Below are 19,515 nucleotides of genomic sequence, written 5' to 3'. Positions count from 1 at the left end.
TGCATAAAATTTGAATTCTCTATTCTAGCCATAACGCTGTCGAGAAAATGTAATGATATAAATTGATTTAAAAAATTACAGATTAATTATTGCGTTAACGCATTCATACTTCGTGAGATAATCAACGTAATCCAAATCCCCGTACATTGGTTGCAACTTAACAATTCCAACCAGGAATTAAATCATCGCTGTCTGACAGAAGCTCGTCCTGTTCTTCTGCGAGACGTCTCGCCAAGAAAATTAACACACAGAGCTATGCTTAATCCCACACCATCGCGAGCCGTAACAAACCGTGTCGCTACTCACACAGCTTCGTCACTGAGGCATAATAATCCACGCACTGGTTCGACAGATACGGATCTATTCTACTTAATCTCGGCAGCGAGGCGTGTAGTTATCGTGCCGCTAATTATTGACACGTACTACTTAATCTATACTACGAACTCCTGCGCGCGCCTGTTAATTACACGTCCTACGCTGCTTAATTCTCGATATTATACGCATTAAGACGTCGCGCCGACCGACTAATTACCGAGTCGTGCTACTTGATACGAAAGTTACGAGGTCACGATCGAATCTGTCGACTAAGTGCCGGCCTATACCACTTAATCCCGGTATCTTAGCCTGCTTAGGTGTTGCTCTCCGCCACTTCATCCAGCCGCTTGAACACGCCCGTCGTCGTTCTGCAAACATTCGCACGGCTCGCGTGTTCACCTGGCATGTTCCATGCGCGCGCTTTATGCTCATTACCAGTTGTTCCCGTGACGACCCGATTATGCGAAAAGAGGCGGCCACACGTTCAAGAAAGAGAAAGAAAAATTGCAGGAAGGAAAGCTTGCAAGTAGAGGATGATAACGTTACATCGCGAATCTTCAGTGGTCAGTGCAAACGCGATAAGCGTATTACGTTTCTCCAAAGCTTGCTTTGCTGAAAACCACGTTCTTTTTTGGCTTCGCTGGATACGGAAACAGACGTAGAGGCTGAAGGAAACCAGCTAGAGCTCTCAGGCAGCGAATGCGAATCTCTGAGTAAAACGATACCGCTTTTTCCTTTCTAATGATATGATAGGATCTCTTTTACGAATCTGGAATCATAGTAATGTTATATCGTTGAATGTGAACACTAGGGACTATCGAAAGTAATGAATGTGTTTGCTAAATCCATAAACTATTAATTAATTGACGATATTAGTACATTGGTGACTGGACGTTATAGTGGTCAGCTATTTTTCTACGTTGAATATTTTTCGTATGAAATGAGAGACACACACAGTAGCAGATACGTTAACTGGTCAGACTTGTCGAGATGATTACACTCGTGTCTCTCAAAAGAAGGATACTTGGAATTTCCTAAAAATATCTCTTTCTTTCTCTCTCTCACTGAGTAAGCAGTTAAATTTGCTCATCAAATCTACTCATATTTCGTCAGTCAAGTTATAATCAACTAATATAATGAAACAAAAAATGTAATAGCACGAGTCAAAAGATAACTAAAAACCTAAGAAATAGCTTCAGAAGAACCATCAAATCGCGTGTCTGGCGTAAACAAACTTCGTTCCAACGTTCTTAACAGGCTCGTCCCAGTTAATCAGAAAATTGGCTACAAATTGGTACAGCATCCACGCGATTAAAGCCATTCACGCGATAAATAACTCGCGTCCAAAACCAACCAATAGCTACCCTTTGTTTCTATGCGTGTTTCATCATTGCTGTAGGATACAGTATTCATTTGTTTCGAAGATAATGCGTCGATCGCGAGGTCAATGGTACCATCGCCGCGAGCGCAACGTGAAACGATGATTTCTCATTTCATACGCTCGTCTTTAATCGTAGAACGCTCGCATCTGGGTCACTGGAGGACAACTGAAGATTCGTTTTTCCGACAACGACGACGAGTAGAGCGTCTTCGTTTCGTTTTATTTCATGTATTTCTTTCCTGTTCCTCCACTTCATTTCTTTTCGTTTTTGTTTTCGGAACAACTGCTTAAGTAGGAGGGTTTTCATGCGGATCGCGGAGCAGAGAGGCGGCATTTTACCCGAGAAACGAGCTTTCAGAAACGAGCTTACGGTATTGCACTGTTCGAGGGACGCGTGACTTTCCCGACTCGTCGGAAAAGTCAACTCTCGGAATTCCTAGCCGAACGTCGTGATGAAATTTTCGAGAAATTAATGGTCGCATATAGAGCGTTGGAGAAGGAATGTTCGAATCTTTGAGTGGTCGTAATAAGCGCCAAGAAAGAAATACTTCTTCCAAAATATAATTTTGCATCGTCCTTGCAAAGGCTGTAAAAAACTGCCTATAAGGAAAATGCAGTTAAATTACAGCAGCGAGTAGAAATTGTGATAAATGGAGAAAAATAGAGAAAAAAAAATAAATGTGATGAATAGAGCATTGGAAAATTTATATATGTTAACGACATGTAGTCAAATAGAAACATGTTGGAAACTATTAAAAATATACGTGCTTATTTTTAAGCTATTTAAATATACGCACTATCAGTTTTCAAGTTTGAATTTTCTGATAACAAAGTAAAGATAAAATAAATCGGAAACCGTAAAATTCTGTCAAAGTCCCGACAGTTAATATCTCCCCTTTTCCATAGTTAGAGTAACCGGTTTAGACTAAATACATTACCATTTACAACTCTCAAAGTAAAACATAAATCGCGATTATTTTCTAGAAAATACGTTCTCCGAGGACGATGCCTTTTGGATCGGTTTTCTAAATTTTGCATGTGGTTCGCGGCACTCGGTCGCATAAACATGCAGGTGTGCATTACGGATACGTTACGCGAGTCGCTGCTTTTGAAGAAGGCGGCCCATAAATCTTAGGTTCGTTCCTTCATCCGAGCCGAGGGACTCGCAAAATATAAATCATCATTCCGGATTACGTGACTGACAAGTTTCCATCAGAAAGTTCTTAGCCTTTCAACGCGCTTCTTACAATACTATCTCATTGACGTATATTAACATACAAAAAATCATGTATCTCTTACTCCAACATCTCTTAGTAACTTCAAACACAAACGTCTCTTGTTGTCATTGCAAAACAATTATTCCAGTACTCAAAAGTTACATATACCATTCCATCGATGATACTGTGGAGGAAGCGTTAGTTTGCGTTGCCTTGAAAGTTAAGGAGCATTAAACCACGAGCCATTAGCTCACAAGGATAGTAGAAGATCTTGACTTAGTTCAGATTTAGTATTGGTTCTTCGCCATAGATTTCTTCGCTCAAGATACTCAACATTTTTCGAAATATACCTATTTAATACGTCATACCCGAATTTGTTATATTGTTCGTTATTTAAACTCTAAATTGAATATATTGATTAAATTTTCTACCACTGTCATCGCCAGGTCTTTTTCTAAAAAATGGTTATTCTTCTTTTGGGCGAATTATGATAGATTTATCCAAATTAATGAGAAATCGGCATCGCCAGTAAAAGTTTCGTATTTTTCTCTGTTTCAGTTCCGATATCGCACATCGTGGCACTTGTCGGTGATCCAACGTACCTTCCCTGCGACATATCAACCACTCACGAAGGGGATTCGGTACACCTAGTGCTGTGGTACCGCGAGGACCTCGGTACATCCGTTTACAGGTAAGAAGCAAATCAATTTGTACACAGTCCTTTATGTGCGCGATCAAATAGCCGTGGATCGTTTCTCTATCTGACTACTACAACCCGGTAAACCAGGTCGTCGACGAGGCGCAAGATTAGTGTGACCGATATCGAGCGAGGCAAGCAGCAGTCTGGTCGCGACAGAAAATTTATTCCACGTCGAACGAGTCGCGACGGTCAACCGGAGTTTCTCCTTCAATGATTCGCCGATGTGACTTCATTGATTATGTTTCAAAGTTAAAGCTGCCGCTCGTTTAACAGCATAACGTATAAACGACATGAAAACGACATAAACGTGTTTGCATTTTGAACTTTCTTATACAATTGAACTGATATTATTATGTTTAACGAGTCACAAGTTGGAATTAATCAATTCCCTTGCATAGAAGTAGTACATTTCATAAATAAAATTTACATTATGCTCGAAATATCTATAATCTATACGCCACAGTTTTTCTCAATAGTTTTTATTTTGTAGCCATTAATTTTCTCTATTAAAATTTTCTACCTCTATCGAGAAGATAATAAATACATCCATACGATGCCGCTTCGTCACCGCAGTTAAATCCTATGTTTTGAATAGTACCAGAAAATTCATTATACGTATTTAGAAACGAATGAGGGGCGCTCGCGTTATAGTTTATATTCATAAGTCCGTTTTTATCGCGACTCTGTCTGTAGCCGTGCGCTGCTTTTCAAATACGTCCACCTTTTGTACGAAGAAGCTCATCGTACTAACGCCAAAACTAATGGGAATCTTAAAACGCGTACGTCTGACGTTTACATTTAAAACTGTCTGATTCATTCGCGCTACCTCACGGTAGTTTAATTTATTCAGCGTGATACTCCGGACATACGTCTATCTGCTTGTGACATTAATTAAAATAATTATGATAAAACTTCGGCACCGTTTTCCACACTCGTCTTCAGTGCTCTGCAAACTCTTCATACGAAATCTGGTGTCCTGTGTCTCGCTCGAATAAACGGATCATTGTTGAAAGACCACTACCATTGTTAGATAACGTTCCTACTATATTATCACAGAGACGTAACGTCGTATCTAGTATCTTAATTTTGCACGAATAAATGATGTATAAATTTGAGGATTGATTCAAAGGAAATGCGTCGTGACTGGTATGTGTTATACACGTGAAATACAATTGCGTGTGTGGTAAAACGTAGAACGTAAGCAAAAGCACGTAAAATGTGACTATGAGATCTTTAAAAACGTACAGCGTAAGCAAAAGCACGTAAAATGTGACTATGAGATCTTTAAAAACGTAGAGCGATTTGATTGCTGGAGACTTCAATATGAGTCGTCGTATGGGAACAGCAGTTTCTTTTTTTTATAATAATTAATAAGTCATTGTTAGTGTTTTCTCATTCAATCGTTTTTCTTTTAAATTATCGTATGTTCCTTTAGTGTCGATGCGAGGGATCGGGATTTTGGTATTGCCGAACGATGGTCGGACGACACTGTGTTTTCGAATCGAGCATATTTCATGCCGGACAAGAAACCGGCCGAACTCGGCGTGGACCACATAAGGGAAGAGGACGCTGGCATCTACAGGTGTCGCGTCGATTTCCAGATCGGCCAGACGCGAAACTCCAAAGTCAATTTAACGGTGATAGGTAAGTAATTTCCTTCCTTTCACTTTATATTTTTTATCCTCGATGTTCTCCGTTAGGCTAAATTTATATGTGATGAGACAGATATTACTTTTGAGGATTAAAATTTCGTGGTGCAATCAGAATTTCATAGGATCATTCAAAGTCTAACAGAATATATCAGAGTATAGTAGAACGAAGTTTATACGAACTTGTTGAGGAACACATAATTTATATAATTGTAGTTAATGTAATGAGAATCCATTGATTCCTCTCACTACCTATAATTTTTCGTCCATGTAATAGGACTTCACGTTCGGGTGAATAGATTCATTCAACAGTTCGTTTAACCAAACCGTAACTAAAATTTCGCGTAACTAAAATAAATGAAGTTCATAAAAACGCGATTCTATTATATTCTATTATATAACGCAGCTGCTGGAGATACGTAGAATAAAAAGTGGAAATACTATAGCGCTGATAACAAGCACAAAGCTCGTACAGCGAAACTAGAAATACACTAATGAACGAAGCATACTAGTCACCAATCATTCGCACTCACTCATTCGATACGTTCCATTCTCGTTCTGAATGGTCCTTCAAATTATAGAGAGAATTTAGACAACACTATCGTTCAACATTCGGGCTCGATACTCGGTCACAAAATCTATTTTTAATGGTGGTAACGCTGTGCGTATGAAATGAAAAAAGAGTCGATCGAAAGAGAAATACTCGTAAGTAAATAATAGAAATTAATTCGTCAAACCACGATACTGTTTCTGTAGAGAGATTTTCTTTTCATTCCATTAGAAAAATTGCAAAAAAAGAGGGAAAAGGGGAAACAAGGGTGGCTAAAACACGGTCGATACGCAGCATCTGTTTATTCACGGGGACGTCATGTTGCGTGAATACCTGTAGGACGTGGAACACGATCGAATATTCGCCAGCACATATTGTTGTCGAATGGCAAACAGAATTTCCTGTCGGTAGACAATAAAGAGATCTATCAGCTATCGTTCGAAATCGTGCTTCACGTTTGAAAATCCACGAACAATCGACACCCTACCAGATAAAGAACGTCTATAGCGACGATACTGGCTTCGATAGAATATCGCTATTCTGCGTTTCCATAAATCCACGATGCCATTTTTGCCACTTGGCGTTCATGAAACTCAAGATATGCGTAGTCTCGAGTTTCAGCGGGTTTTCTGCGCTTACAACTCTATCGTTCAGCTAAGTGTCAGGAAAGAAATAAACGAATGACGGTGGACGCTTTTGGCCACTAACCGAGCGTCTCCGCTAAGTGCACGCAACAACACGAAAAGAGAGATATATATTAAGATAAAACTATACCAGCTGTCGTGGGACAATGGCGTGTCGCGCCACGTAGTAGCATTCTCCGAGAGTTGCATGCGTTTTATCTGGCCGGCGTATCACCGCGTTTCGAGCTTTTAACGTTCCTCGCTATCGTAACGATCTATGCGCCAGAAATTCGTAAGGTCGTAGAGAGTCACGTGACTTTTTGAAGCACGTGCTATTATTATGACGGTGGGAATGTAGTCCTTCGATGTTAAAATCGATCGAGAGATCAGAGTGATATACGATGAAAATTATTGACGATTTAGAAATCAGCTTAACAAGAATTTTAATCAATTTATACGTTGTCACATGATCCAACAATGATAGACATTTGGAGGGATATTTGTTAGATACTTTGATAATCAAAAACAAATCATTCACGAGAAATATATCTGAGTGTGTAAAATTTGCCTGCAAAGGAATTAGCTTTCCAGGAACTTCAGTTGAAATTTCGGAACTAAGAAAACGTTAATCGATCAGATGAATTCTCGATAGTTCTAGTAGTCTAATCAAACACAGCCCTATTCCACTTGTTCAAAACTATTGCCAATAGTTACTCGAATCGATTAAAATATATCCTTCTTTCTTCTTTAAATCCTTAATATTTCATGTACACACAAAATATATGTGTTTGATCCAGTGATCAGATACAAGTTCACTTTGCTGGTCGGACCAAACGCTACGTCGTTCTAATTATCTAGATTCACTGCCGACAATTAGTCAAACCTACTATCGATTTTCTTTTTTAAATATCCAATATTCTATGTACACACGAAATGTATATGTTTGACCTGATACTATTCGATTCTATTAAACTAACCAAACATGCTCTTATTCTACTTATTCAAATCTACCGCTGACAGTTTAGCGAAACCGACTATCTTCCTTTTTTCTTTCAAATCAGCGTTCTATGTACAACGTGTACACGCGATATACATGTCTGACCAGACACAATCTGATTCTACTAGTCAGACCAATTATCGGCGATGCAGCGAAACCGAACAAAGATTATCTCTCGCTATTCAGATCTCCCATTTTCCTCGCGCATATTGCACGGAACAATTCCACTAAAAACGATATTATTTTACTTGTGGCCTGGTTTGAGTATATTAACGACCATCCGTTTCCATCGAGGCGCGTGATGTCCACGAGGATTGAAATCGGCCGATTAATGCTCGCGATACGCCGAACAAAGGAACGATAATATTTATCTGCTACCCGGGTAGGCCGATTCGGTCAGAATTTTACGAACGAACGGCGGTAAAAAAAAGACCGCGGGATGCGTTTAAACAAAATGCGATATCGCGTAACGTTTTATTGCGCGAATGAAATCGTTAAAGTTGTAGATATCATAGTAGAAACGCCTGACTTGCCTTTTTCGCTCATGAGCACAAACACGATTCTTTATTCTCGTGATTTCATTAATCATTGGCGATCATTAGCACGAATATTTATAGAACGAAATAATCGGACACGTATCTGTTTAGAAATTAAACATTTGTATTCTCGATACTTGTTGCATATCCATACGTTGAAGTTCGCATAGAGGCGACCGCTCTAAATGATCGAACGTGGTGAGTGTTTATAAACCGCGATCCTCCGAATTCGGCAACGCGGTTAGGTCATGCTCCAAGTTATTATTTGTCATGACCACGAATATTGAGAATGTGAAATGTAATCTACGATTCCACAACCGTTATAAATTGGTTCGATCCTTTATTCAACCTCTTTGATCCGATAAAATGGCGATAAATGTATTTGTTTCTTGAATGAAAGATATGCCACACAAACTCGATACATAAGGATATTCGCAGTGGAATTATATCTCAAATAAAATTGAAAATTTTCAGTTACAGATAACTATAATTCGACGATAAATGTTTACGCAAATCTATATTTCTTCAGACCTTGAGGGAGAAATGATTACTTGAACGAAGCACATTGTATTTTCGTCCAATCGTGGGGAGACGCGGTAGCGTTGAAGCGCGTCAACGGGAGTTGTAAATTCCCATTACGATTAAACAAATCGACACCACGAGCAGGGCGATCCCCTTATTTCTTTTAGGATAATAGTGGTGTTTGGTTTTGAACGTAACTGGAATCTACAGTTATATAATCTATATCTATTTATTTAACCAGCCTACAATACTTGTTGCGTCGACAGATATTGTTTGACTTCGTCGTGCCGGAAAGTACAATAATTGATTGATCCAAAGGTTGATCGATTTGATGGGTAGAGCACCGAGAACTTGACTTTTGATATTTTTCGATATTCGTTGGACTAGCGATTTTATTCGTCAGGGCTTTCGATGTATGCAATATGAATTTTGAACTGAGACTGACTGCCCTTGGATAAATTCCTTGTCCTCTCGGAGAGACGACCCCCACCGCGCTCGGATCACGCCACCGCTCGCGCCGATGATCACGTATACCGACTTCTTTGTAAAAATAAAGAACGGACCGAAATCGACGTTTCTGGAACTCGCAGCCGGGCGGCAACCATGCGCTTGTCACGTAAAATAATAAAAAAACACAAAAAATAATAAAAAAACATAAAAAAAAGACAGAATTTATTTCTTCACACTTGATTTACACTTGACTTCCGAACTCTAGGAGCGACTTTTTAAGACTGAAGCTCTTACAATTCCATCTTTAAAAACTGATTTGTTTCTTTCTTTGTCATCCCTCAATATCCCCACTATCCACGCGTTTGTTAGCCGTTCTCGAATATTCGGCAAAAGGACCGTTGGGATATTGAGGGTTCATTGAGCACTTCGCCTCGCCGACATACACTGTCGCCGAGTGCGGCCGCATCTTTATTTCTATCATCAGCGGTTCCGAAGCGCGGCCCGGTCTTTGATGTAGATCGAGGTGTAGTTGATGTTACATACCCCCCTCCTTAGATTGATTTTGGTCCTCCAAAATCTTAGTACTTCTGCAGATCATTTCCAGGTCAATTGGCTTTTCTGGTATCGCTATATAAATATATGTCGTTAAGTATTTTTTTTTTTTTTGTTTTAACGGTAGAATTTCTGTTTGCGTGTTGGCTAAATATACTACAGTTATGAAGATCGTCCCGGAAAATAAGGTTTTAAACGGTTTCCATTGATTTTCTTAATATTACCTTCTATCAAAATTTCATAGTAAGGTGTTTTAACTTTTTCAATGGTGTAGGGTCCTAACCATTCTATATCTAATTTATGTTCTTTATGATCATTATGTATTAAAACTCTATCACCTTCTTTAAATATGGACTGTGGTTTTATTATTCGTCGTCTTTGATCTCTTTGGTACCTTTGTTTACTCTTAATCAACTGGTCGCGAGCTTTTGAAAGTCTAGAATCCCATTCCTGTTTTCTGAATGCTACTTCGTCCGCGTAAGTGCGTTGTGGATTTCGTGAAATTGTCAAGGGTAAATTTGCTTTATGTCCGAATGTTAATTCAAAAGGTGTATAACCGGTCGAGTCGTGTATCATAGTATTGTAAGCCAAGCATATGAAGTTTAAATGTTCGTCCCATTCTTTCTCTGAGTCCTTTTGAACACTTTTTAACATGTCTGCTATTACGGCGTGAGTTCGTTCTAATGATCCATTACTTTGAGGGTGGAAGCTAGTAGTTTTAATATGTTTTATTTTGAAAGCTTCTTCGTACTTTTGCATTAAACTACTAATAAAATTTTGTCCTCTATCTGTCAGTATTTTCTTAGGTGCTGAAAATATGTATATATAATGATTTAGCAAAGAATTCCAAATAGTTTCTGTTTGTTGGTTTTTTATAGGAACAAGGATAAGGTATTTCGTGAGTTCGTCATGAATGGAAAGTATAAAGGAATTGCCTTGTTTCGTTTTCTTCAACGGTCCTAATATATCCATTGCTATCTTGTCATTTGGTTCCAACGGTGTGTCGGGTATGCATGGTTCTTCTTTGGGTCGAATCCTAGTCATCTTTGCGGTTTGACAGGTATCACAGGTCTTGATGCGTTCTTGAATTTTTTCCATAAGATTCGGAATTTTGTATCTTTCTCTTATCCTATCATATGTTTTTTGTATTCCAGGATGCCCCATTAAATCGTGGTTCTCTTGCAGAATTTCCTCGATTTGTTCTTCAGTAAATTCCTGAATTGGCTCCCACGCTAGTGTAAATTTTTTATTTTCATCGATGCTGTTGTGGAATAGAATCATTCTCTTGATTTCATTCTTCTCGGTTTCTGTGAAGTCGTAATCTCCAAAACCTATTTTTCTATTCCTTTGAAGGATATTTCCTATCTTGTTGAGCCATGTTCGAGGTTCATAGTCTCCAAGTTGTGTTTTCTTCAGTTGGTAGAAACTTTTGTCGTTAGGACAGATTTTTAAGTACTTTGGTTTCTCGCTAGATCCGATCCATAGTCCATACTCAAATAGAATATCGTATTCGGAGTCAAGTTCTGCGTTAAGTTCTTCGTTCGTAAGTGTAACTGGTTCGTTGGTTGCACAATGTATTCTACTGAGTGCGTCAGCTGCAGTGTTGTCTTTTCCTTTGGTATATTCGATGTCGTATTCGTATTCCTCGAGTTTCAGCCTCCATCGCATAAGTCTCGATGAAGGGTCTTTACAATTTTGAAGCCATTTAAGAGCTTGGTGGTCTGTTCTAATGGTAAATCGTCGTCCAAGTAGATATTGTCGGAGGCGTTTAACTGCCCATACTATTGCTAATAATTCTTTCTCGGTTGTAGAGTAATTACGTTCAGGTGGATTTAAAGTTCGCGATATATAACTGCATGGATGTCCGTCTTGGGATAGAATGGCTCCTATTCCTTCGTTACTCGCGTCAGTGGTTAGTGTGAATGGTTTACTATAATCTGGATATTTTAACACGGGAGAGTCACATAACTTTTGTTTCAGAGTATCAGATGCGTCTTGAATTTTGTCAGTCCAATGGAATGGCGTGTCTTTCTTAGTGAGTTCGGTAAGTGGTTTTGCTAGTTTTGAAAAGTTGCGGATAAATTTTCTGTAATAACCTGCCAGTCCGAGGAAAGATTTTACTTCTGTTGGGTTTTTGGGTTGTCTAAAGTTTTTTACTGCTTCTATCTTCTTTGGATTTGGTTTTACTCCTTCCGCTGTTACGATATGTCCGAGATATTCTAATTCCGGTTTCAAAAATTCGCACTTATCTGGTTGTATTTTCAATCCTAACTCTCTAAGTCTTTGTAATACGATAGCTAAGTTTTGGTTGTGTTCTTCTATCGATTGACCAAAAATGATAATATCGTCCAAATATACAAAGCAGTGTTTGTTAATAAGTCCACGAAGTGCAGTGTCCATCATTCTTTGAAATGTCGCCGGCGCGTTTTTGAGTCCAAACGGCATTCGGTTATAATGGTAATGTCCTTGTGGCGTGGAAAATGCTGTGTACTTCTTCGATTTTGGATCCATAGGAATTTGGTGGAATCCTGAGGATAGGTCTAAGGCGGAAAAGAATTTTGCGTTTCCTAACTGTGATAGTATGTCGTCTATATCTGGTAGTGGATATGCGTCTTGGTCTGTAAGTTCGTTGAGTTTTCGAAAGTCAATTACAATTCTCCATTTTTGTTTTCCCGAGGCGTCTGGTTTCTTTGGTACAACCCATACTGGAGAGTTATATGGGGAGTCGGAAGGTTCTATAATGTTTTTCTTAAGCATTTCGTCCGTTTGTCGTTTGATTTCTGTTTTGTGGCATTCAGGAGGTCGGTAGGATTTAGTGTTTATGACTTTGTTTTCTTTTAGAGTAATTGTATGTTTCGCAAGTGAAGTGCATGGTAAGAGTTCTGTTTCGAGATTGAAGACGTCCAAATAGTAAAGCAATAATTTTTCAATCGGTTCTCTAAGTGCTTTTTCTATGTGCGAAAGTCTAACTAAATCTCTGAATGTAGAAATTTGATCGTAGGTGTTAGAATTTTCGATAGCGTTAGTGATTTTTAGGTTTGACTCACCACCATTGATAAAGCATACTGAAGTTGGTTTTCCTTCTAGGTACACTGTTTTTGATATGGTTTGCCCAGGTAATATGGTCGTATCCTGTTGTAACAAAATAATATTATTGTCTAGTTTTAACTTATCATTAGAAAGTTCGAATTTGAATTGTTGTAACGCGGGTAAACCTAATATCCCATCTTCTATTAGTGGAAAATCATTATCCACTACATGGAAGTATACCTTTTTGCCAAACAGATTTATAATAACGCGTTCTGAAGTTTTGAATTTAGAATGTCCCATCGCGAATTTCGTTATAGGTGTTGGTTCTGTTCTTGATACCCATTTTCGCTTAAGTAGGTTAATTCCTGCTCCTGTGTCGACAAGAAGTCTCCGTTTTGGTTCTCCAACTGGTCCAAGGAGCACTGTTGGGAGTTCTCCTGTAGTTGCGTTGATTCTAATTCTTTTATTTCCATTTCGATGTTGTTGATTGGAGGTGCTCGTTGTTGTAGGCCCTGGTGTTCGAAAATTTGAACATTGGTTTGACGTGTGTCCAAGGCGTTTACATTTGAAGCATCGTAGTTGGGCTCGTTCTGCTAATGGTGAGCGTTCGATTTGTTGAAACGCAGTTCTTGGTCGCTGTGCGGGGGTATATTCAATCGCTTTGAGAGGTGTGGACGTAGAGTTCGTTATTGGTCGTGGTTTATACTGTGGTCCATTATTGAGACGAGCAGTCTGTTGCTTGCGCGTTCTGTCTTCACGAAAATATCTTTCAATGTCGGCGGCGCGTTTCTCGGCTTCGATAACGTTGTACGGCGGATTGGCAAGTAGAACTTGTCCTATTTCTGTTTTTAATCCTCGAATGAAATCTGTTACCGAATCTTTTAAAATTCTGTCGCTCATGGCACGTCTGGTTATTTCGTCCGGGTATTCATTGGTAATATTATACTGTAATTTGTTAAAAGATTTTCTAAAACGAATAATATAGCTTTGTACGCTTTCGTTAAATCCTTGTCTAACCTCTCGTAATTGGTCTTGGTGTTCCCCAACCGAAGCTTGAGTTGCTACGTTCTGTCGTAATGCTTGGTATAAATGTGCGTATTCTGATATGTGTACGTTACGTATTGCCGTAGCTGCTTTTCCCGAAATTTTCTTTATCTTAATCATTTTTAATAATAAATGTTGTTCAGTACACATTACCCTCATCTCTCTAACTTCCTTAATAAATTCTTCTACTCCTATATCGTCTTCGCCGTTAAGTTGTGGGATGCACTTTAATGCGTCTTTAGCTTTAAGCTCTGGTTGTGTAAAACGTCGAGTAAAAGCTCTGTCTTCGGATAGCTGAGGTGGTGTCACGTCGGAGACACAAAAGATCGCGAAATTAACGGATCGCCGGTGATATCCTCGCGCCGCGGCATGAACGAAATGACTCTTTCTCGAATAGGTTGAAGAAAATAGAACTTGATTTGGGAAAATGAGATTTATTGCAGAAATCCAACAGAGTGACGGTTACAACAGCGTGGTTTAGAATGTTACAACAGATAGCTTCGAGATGCTACGACAGACTGTCTTTTCGTTGGTTTGGGAAGGTCCCTCCACCGAGGACTTAGTCCCTTTGGAGGGGGTCTTGTTAGTCTATTGTTTCAACAGATGCGGCATGCAGGGTGTTCGGTCTATCTGGTTACTAAGCGGATGGTTTTCTTGAGTGTGTGACAGTGGCATCTGAGGAGGTCCTCGAAGGGGTGATTGGTCTTTAGCAGTGTGGGTTGTTTCGTCTGCGGTCATTAGCGAATTGGCTTCTGATACATCTCCCATATGTATTTTTGTTAAACTTTTTCCTACTAGTGCGATCTCTGCTGCGAGTTTTTGTTCTCTTCGTTTGCTGCGCGTTGAGTTTCGTCAATACGTAGTGTGAGTGTATTGATTTGTTGAGTGAAAGTTTCATTTTGTTTCTGTATTGCATCTAATATAGCCCTAACTGTTGGGTCTATCCCACTACTAGTTGAAGCGGCGTTAACAGTCTCGATTTTATCCTTTCGTGACGTTGCCATTATTATACTGATTGTATTATTTGTGCTTGAATATCTCTTTTCGTTCTATATTTGGTAAAAGAATGCAGAGTTTCCTCACCTTGATCGTTTAACCCGTAGGAAAGGTTCCGTTGCGGTGTTCCTTTGTCAAAACGTCAAAAGTGTTTCCTCTGTTGGAGTGGCTCGTTGTAGTTGATGTTACACGCTTGTCGATACATTGTATGTTCCGTCGGGAAGATGAGACGATTCGTATATGACGCTGGAGGACCGCGAGAGACGGTTAGAAACACGATCCATACTAAGCCTCGCGACGTAACACACATAATAATGGACAAGAGAAAGTTCTCTACTTTAAAGACAACTTTGAAAAATAATAGAATATGAAATTATGTTTGACAAGAGCCACAAATAAATATATACCCTGAAATAAATGACTATTACCCACACGATACAAAATATCTAATATAAAAGTTATCGGTACTCATGCATCACACATACCGATCACAAGATTCCTTTTGTCCGCTATTGTACATCGCATCTCCTACATATCAGAACATGTGTTTTATTTCTGCTAACCCCTTTGCTTAACCTTCTTTACAAATTTAAATTCTTCATAAATGGATTCACGGTTTAATCGTACATTCTCCGTCGCAAAAGTAGAGGATGATTGCACTATTGAATCTGAACTCTGGATCGCCAGAGTGTAAAAAAATCTAAAAAATAGATTGTGCCATAAAACCTCCGTTAAAACACGTAGAAACATATTGGGAAGATAGTTTGGTTCGGACAGCTTCGAAATATCGATCACTGGGCCGGCTAGTGATCTTTGGCACGGATATGAAGTCTCGTCGACTTTAACGAGGAACTTCTCTGTTGATTTCGATTTTCTTTCTCCAACCGGGGAAGAGATGCACGTCGACACGAATATGGTTTCCGGAAATCTTCGTTTCCAAGAGACGCGTATCATCGTCTGACTACCATCACAGCTCTCCTTCTCCGATTTTTGCTTTGACTTTCATTTCCTGAGTCGCAGCCGGATACGAGGGAATCGAAGTCGGTACAGAAACACGAACAGACCGATATATAGTCTGTATGCGATGTAATTTACGTTCCTTTGGCACGTTTCTCTGGTTACGGGTGCTCAAGCACACGATACTGTTACGAATCGTTAGTTGCGTAAGTCGCTTTGAAGCCGTGCCGATTTCGATGTTGTTACCGTTAAAGACTTAGCGAATACAGGACTGGGATTACGTAATTGGCTATCGACAAACGGAGGAACGTTAAACTCAATGGTTTGGTCGAGGATAGTTACTCATTGCGACGAACAGTCAGAGTAAGATGTGCACAGAAACTTGCGCTGATTAATCGGGTTACGTAAAGTAGAGCTGTTTGAAAAGTTAAACGTTTGCAAGAACAATATTAACTTTACTTATATATAGAATTTACAGTGGCTGCAAAAAGTATTTACGTATATCCTCCGTTCCCAATGAAGCGCTTCTTTATCGGGTTTATGTATATCTCATTTGAATAATATCCGATTTTTGTAAGATCAATTAATTAATGTAAAATATAATTTATTTTAACAGAAGCGAGACGACATTTAAAAAGAGTGCAATTCTTAAATAAACAAGCTATTATGTCCAAAACATGGACAATCGAAACGACTCGTTACTTATCCTCGTCAGCTATCAAACTAGTTTATTGGTTCATGGTAAAAGAGAAACACAGGTGCAGTAACCAATATATTAAGAAAAGAGCTAGGAAGTAATGGAGTTTTCTTTACAGCATAATAAACCTCATACATGACATGATATAAATCATTACAGGAAGACGTAAACCAGTCCCGGAACAAATCGACGTTATTCCCAAGCGTCTCACATTGTTTCGAGACATCCTTCCTACTTTATGTCTAGGGATACGTGTACTCCTGCAACTAGCCTATGGTAGCACAGCTCGAGAGAATTCTTCGTACAATTGGGGAACGAACAGGTTGTCCCTAAGAGTTTCACAGTCGTTGCAAGCTCAGCTTGGTTACCTATGTCTATTGCTCGGTTCGTTTCCGGCTGAACGTTACCGCTGTATTCCACTTGACGTTTCTACACGCCGACGTGTCATTACTGAACGAACAAGAGGAAATGACAACGTCCGGAGAAGCCGCGGCGCGTTCCACGGACACACTGATAATAAAAGCGTGCGGCTGAGGTGAGCATGAATAAAGAGGTATGAAAAGGAGCAGCTGTTAAAAGGAAATGGTCGAGGAAAACCATTATCAAGTGGAACATACGGGAGGGAGGGAAAAGAAAAACAGCTGCAATGGACAAATAGGTCAAGAAAAGAATCAGAAGGAAGACTGTATGGAGGACCAATGAAAAATGAGTAGACGCCAGAAGACAGGAGGATGGGGAAGATGTCGGAGAGCAGAGAACAAATAGGGCAAAACAATTGCCAAGAAAGAAGAACGAGGGGTTGGCGGAGAGAAGGTTGAGCGAGACAGAACGAAGAGGAGGCGCTGGAGTGGGCGTGTTATAATGAAACGCCGTGGCGTGGTGAGGAGAAAAAAAAATCCAATTAACAATCCCGTTCAAGAGTTATGGAGATGCTGCCCCGCCGAGAAATGTTAGAACATTCGTTGCACGTTACCGTTTTCCCCTTACTCCCTGTGTCCCGTGGAATTTTTCCCGCGGGATAATTAGCTTCTCCCCTACCAGCCATTTCGCACGATCATCCCATCTGACCTGACCCACCTCTTCGGTGCACCCTCTTACTCACCGAGAGTGTTGCTAGTCGCTGGTGTTGGTAAACCGTTTCCAGATGAACGCCAATTAACGTACATTCCTCCTTTTCTCACTGCGGAGGAAAATACAAGGCTCGTATCGGTCTCCCTCGTCTTTCTTCCGCTATTTGTCGAACGGACCTCCGCGTCACGAGCAACTCGCCGTTTCCACTGCATGTATGCCGGACACCGGACGCCGCAATACCGCTGTGTTTCCGTTCCGAGCTCCGGAATTTTTCGGAAAGACGCCCTTCGACCAGCGTAAGGGTCAACGAGGCGTGCTTCCCGCAATTTCCTTCGTCGAACGGGAACGTCCAGTCGTGGGAGTAACTGACGATAATTAAATTAAGAATTGAAAATATCCCGATAATGGCGTTGACAGACAAGTTTCGACTGTATAGAAATTCGTGTTTGGCAAGAATACGAAAAAAAAAGCAAGAGATACGGTTGTCTGGAGGATATAAGTAGCGAACGAGGTTTCGGTTTTTCTACAAGCAGGTAGGGCAGGATTTCTCGTGGGGCCACAGAATTTTTCGTTGAGTCTGTGCATACTATAAAATTTACCTTGCAACTGGCAATACGTGTTACGTTTTACGCAAACAAGTTGAAACATTCCCGGAGTTGAAAGCTGAATAATTTGATCGTGTGACACGCCAAAGAATTCTTCGAACCTCGATTGTAGAATTGTGTAAATGTTCGAAGACAACATTCAACGAACAGTATAGGATATTGCTATTCTCTTAAAATCAAAAACTAAAGGCATTTCTACAAAATAGAGAATCTTTCGAATTTCAAATTAAAATCTTATGTAGAAGTTTCCACTAATAACTAGAATACTAAATATACTAAATATTATTACCACTCAAAATACTAAATATGAAACAGCAAAGTAACTGAAACGCAATGGCTGCCAAAGTTTCGTCCGTAAGACGAATACTCGCATAGTGGCCGGAGCGTTGGTAGTTGTAAATTAATTACGCGATGATGCTAAATTAATTTTCACAAGATTCCGATCGTTGTTTCTGACCTTTGTCACGGGTTTAAGCCCAGAGAAAGAGGTCTCCTTTGTGCACCTTTGGGAATACAAGTTGCTCGAACACACTTCTCCGAGACTCCTCCTGTGTGCGGCAGCTTGCTGTTCTGTGTAGTGCCGCGGAGCTCGCCGTCTCTTTGTGATCCGACGTTTGTTCAAGTTCAAACGGTGCTAGACGAAAGCGAACACGTCTGTGCTCGCTTGGTCTCTCGAAACTGTAGTTAGACACAGTGCAAACCAAGCGTCTACGTCAGAAGAACATACAAGAAGGCGATGGCTTTCGCGTTCGCGTCGAGTGTATACGCGCGAGAGATTTAAATCGTCGCGATTCCTTCGACTCTTTGGGTTGACTTTGGTCCGATCGTTTGTACGACGAGAACAAAGATGCTAGGCATGGTGTACAAGGGAAGACAAGGGAGAAGACAGAGAAGGAGTGAAGACTTGGGTCGCATTCCGGTCCGATACACCAGGCCGTGTATCAAACGAAGAGGAAGAAACTAGAGGAGAAAAGAACCGGCAAAAACCGTCAGCGGCAAAGAAGTTTTTTATGAACGCAGCCGACAATTTTTAAACGAGAGAGAGAGAGGAAGTACATAAGATGCTTCGGGAAGATCCGGCTTCATGGAGCATGAATTTTTATTAAACTTTAAACTTTCATAGTTTCTACCTATGCATATGGGATAGACAAGACGCAAAGGAATGGAGAGACTGGAAACCGTTTAAACGTACCAATGAATGACGCGGAATTAACATTAGACATGCCGTTTTTCCTCGCCAAGTTTCTTTTGGAACTTTGTCCCTCTGTTTCATAATATATGGTTGGCAGTCGTGTGTCGTTGATAAACGTTTATATGTTCACAGGAAATTTAACGCTATACGGATCTCTGATTATCGGAGAATTGTTAAAAGTCTGCTGCTTTAATTACGATTGACTTTTATTTAAATAGAAACATATCTATATGACTATTGTCTTTGTTGTATCACTACAATTCTAATCATTTATGTAGATGCAGGATTCTATTTACAACATTGCGTATTACAGGTTAATGGTTCTAGTATTAAGAGTTCAGAAAATGCAGAAGAGTGTAAAACGTACTCGTTATAACACGCAGTAGGTAAAACAAATTTCTATGAAAATCACATTTTTTACTTACGTTCCA

The 19,515-nt window shown here is 39.9% G+C and overlaps 1 protein-coding gene across 1 annotated transcript in view; it reads left to right on the top strand.

Annotated features, from left to right (window-relative positions):
* LOC139992458 (neural cell adhesion molecule 2) overlaps window positions 1-19,515 on the top strand; it is a 307,336-nt gene that overhangs the window by 214,345 nt on the left and 73,476 nt on the right. The window contains exons 2-3 of the mRNA XM_072013305.1: window positions 3,472-3,604; window positions 5,049-5,257. Of these exons, the coding sequence (XP_071869406.1) occupies window positions 3,472-3,604; window positions 5,049-5,257 (342 nt within the window). The remainder of the gene's footprint in view (window positions 1-3,471; window positions 3,605-5,048; window positions 5,258-19,515) is intronic.

Source organism: Bombus fervidus, chromosome 11, assembly GCF_041682495.2.
Source record: "Bombus fervidus isolate BK054 chromosome 11, iyBomFerv1, whole genome shotgun sequence".
NCBI classification, from domain to species: domain Eukaryota; kingdom Metazoa; phylum Arthropoda; class Insecta; order Hymenoptera; family Apidae; genus Bombus; species Bombus fervidus.
This window is presented reverse-complemented; position numbering and strand designations above follow the sequence as displayed.